At 47.8% G+C, this 3,163-nt stretch overlaps 1 protein-coding gene across 1 annotated transcript; it reads left to right on the top strand.

The window, feature by feature from the left end:
• Positions 1–1,577: 1,577 nt before the first annotated feature.
• LOC119368748 lies at positions 1,578–1,937 on the top strand. The gene has a single exon (XM_037633912.1). It carries the CDS (start codon positions 1,581–1,583, stop codon positions 1,824–1,826), a length of 246 nt encoding a protein of 81 aa, XP_037489809.1. The 5' UTR covers positions 1,578–1,580; the 3' UTR covers positions 1,827–1,937.
• Positions 1,938–3,163: the final 1,226 nt, after the last annotated feature.

Below are 3,163 nucleotides of genomic sequence, written 5' to 3'. Positions count from 1 at the left end.
GCAGCCGGCTGAAGCCCCCTGGAATGAAGGTGCGGTCACTGGCGAGTAAAAGTAGGACATGTGACACGTACCAGTTCGAGGCCCCACTATCTCTCATGCCCTACTCTTCCTCGTGGGAGCTTGTGGCCTGGACGTCTCCAGTCGATGTGAGGTCCATGATAGACCTGTCGTGGTTGGAGCCCGACACATCCACCATAACGTGGTTGCGGAGCCAGGGGTGCCAATCACCCGTACCGGCTCCAGGCTCCAAAGCGGCGTGTGACTCCGCCTCCACGGCCTCCTTCGCAAGGGCTGCCGCAGCCTTCCACGCCCTCTACGTCGCACGAGGGCACGCCGGTCCATGGCAGCGGACGCGCCATGAGTCTTATCAGCGTTTATCTTCGGCTCAGAGCCCATGGTGTTGACACTTCACAAAAGGGGTTGTGCCGATGCAATGGGGTTGTGGCACCGAACAGACCGCACCGCCTCTGGCGAGGCAGCGAGAGTCCCGCCATTTGCATGGATGCAATGGAATCCCATATGATCGAGTTCGCCCGTTGTTGGGCAAACTCCTCCCAAGAGCAGCGGAGAGCAATGCTGACAACCATCTCCTCATCCGGACAGCATGGGAAGAGTCCACGGACCGGGAGTGGTCGGACTCAGATACGCTACCCGCCATGCTACAAAAGGCCGGAGATCGGATGCTTGTAAAAGTAATTTCTTTTTTAGGAAAAAATGCCGCAGGATCTTTGCGGTTGCAGACGGCACAGTTTCAGTTGAATTTGCACTTGGCCGCCTTGCACGCACCGTCGCCTGACCGACGTACGTACGTACGCGGTGCGTTTGATGGGCTGCAGGTAGGGGCGCTCCGCGGAGCCGCGTTTTCCACCTGCTCCATCGGACTCGGTCACTCGGAAGAAGCATGGAAGGCAGCGGTCGGGAGTCCATGCCCATACCAACGACCAGCGCTTCCATTGGCCTACTGTTTCCACAATTTTTTCCCTTTTGCACCTGTAGTCCTGCAGTAGTGTCCACCGCTGCCTACTAGCCACAATTAGTCTCTGAGTCTAAACTATCTAGCGTCCTCCTGATGAGTGGGGCGTTTTGGTGACCAGGCTCCATGGAGCCGTTTTTTTCTTCTGAAAAAAAATCAAAATTCAATCTTTTTGGTTTCCAAAAATGAAAAAAAAAATCCAAATAGACAAGCATGAAATAGTATCATGTGCTGGAAAGTCTAAGATTTTTTTTTTTTTTTGCACATCCTCATTTCAACGTATCTTGTCCAAAAAAATTACATGCATGTACATTAGAGCGGAAGAAGCAGAGTCTCCTCTGTTCTTGAAACAAGTCAACACACGAGGACTGATGAGAGGATTCGCAGCCCCTTCCATTCCAGTTCCAACTCACTCAGCCTCCCCGTTTGACCCCTTCCACCCAACACTCGACACCACCACACATCGCTATATATGAGCAGCTCCACACCCAACACAGATAATATAAACACAAAAAGCAGACCGTCTCCCTTCTCCAACATCTCTCGTTGCTCACTGCCAAGTTCCCTCCATCGAATCATCTCCCCGTCGTCGCCCACGAAACAATTAATGGCTTCTTCTTCCAGCGCCCGAAGCAGCCGTGCGGCCACATGCCTCGTGCTGCTTCTCCTGGTCGTCAGCCTCCGAGAAGCCTCCGCCGCGAGGCCGCTCCGGCCAGCCGTCGACATGCCTAGCGAGGTGCCCAAGGACCAGGTGATCGTCGACAAGTACGCGCCTCTTCTGCTCGCCATGCTGCCGAGGGGCCCTGTGCCGCCTTCGGCCCCGAGCGGTGGCACAAATGAGGCCGGGAACTGATTCAGCAAGCGCAGGGCTTGCCACTAGGATGAATCTATAGATCTCTAGAAATCGTTAGCCATAAAGTGGTAGATGGTATGGACGTACTGTTTTGCAGTACAAGATACTCGTACAGGATTGCTAGTGGGAAATGAACATATAGGGTATGATATACTTTGAAAAAATGATTGTTCATAGTCACCGATTCAAGATGATACTGGCAGTAAGAATGTTCCAGCTCTGACCTCTGCAACAACTTTACAAGATGAAACTATTTTTGCTTATCGCTCGCACATGAGCGGAGTTGGGCCCCAGGCAGCCCAGGCCACTGCCTGGGGCGTGGGAACATTTCTAGACCCATATATACAAAAAAATATTTGGCCTGGGGCGCAGCCACTTCAAAGCCCAGGCCAACGGCCCAGCCGCGCAGGCCAGAGCCTTTCTACCCGACTGACAGTTAGCACGAACGGGAGCTCCTATTCGCCGCTCGCTGCGGCAAACAGGCGCGGTTTCGCACAGGCGGGTGTCCAACTGGGCCGGCCCATGAATGTAACAACCGACAGTACACTGTAGCTAAAAAAAATGCCGTCAACATGGGACTTCAAAACCAAGACCTCTCGCTAAACCTGACGTGGTTCTACCAGTTGAACTAGCATTCCTTACTGATTATACAACAGTGCCAAGCTTAAAGAACCAACCGCAGCGCAGATCCACATAATATCTTGAATTTCAAAAGCATTTTTTATTGAGAAAACCGAAGGGATCTGTGAACACGAACAAATTCCTAAGTTGCGAATAAAATATTAAAACTGAAGTATATTTTAAAATATGTAACATTTTTTGAAATTCCAAGACAAACTTTAAAAACATGAACATATTTTGGAAAATGTGAAACCAAGAACATTTTTTGAAACTGGTGAACAAAAAATTGAAACTGAACTATTTCGAAACTCCTGAAAAATGAAAACTTGTACATTTTTGAAATTTGTGAACAATTTTTGAAAACAGGAACATGTTTTCAACTGCCCGAACATTTTTTGAAAATGATGAACACAAATTTGAAACTGAAGAATTTCGAAACTCCTGAAAAAATGAAAATGTGTACTTTTTTAAAATTTGTGAACAATTTTTTAAAACGGGAACATGTTTTGAACCACCTGAACTTTTTTTGAAATTTGTGAACAAAAATTTGAAACTCAAAAATAAACCTGTGCACATTTTTTGAAATTTATGAACAATTTATTTAAAACGGGAACTTGTTTGGAACCACCCGAACATTTTTTTTAAATTTGTGAACAAAAATTTGAAACTGAACAATTTCGAAACTCCTGAAAAAAAAGAAAACATGCACATTTTTT

This window comes from Triticum dicoccoides, chromosome 2B (assembly GCF_002162155.2).
Source record: "Triticum dicoccoides isolate Atlit2015 ecotype Zavitan chromosome 2B, WEW_v2.0, whole genome shotgun sequence".
Taxonomy (NCBI): Eukaryota; Viridiplantae; Streptophyta; class Magnoliopsida; order Poales; family Poaceae; genus Triticum; species Triticum dicoccoides.
The sequence above is the reverse complement of the archived record's forward strand: the minus strand, read 5'-3'. Positions and strand labels throughout refer to the sequence as shown.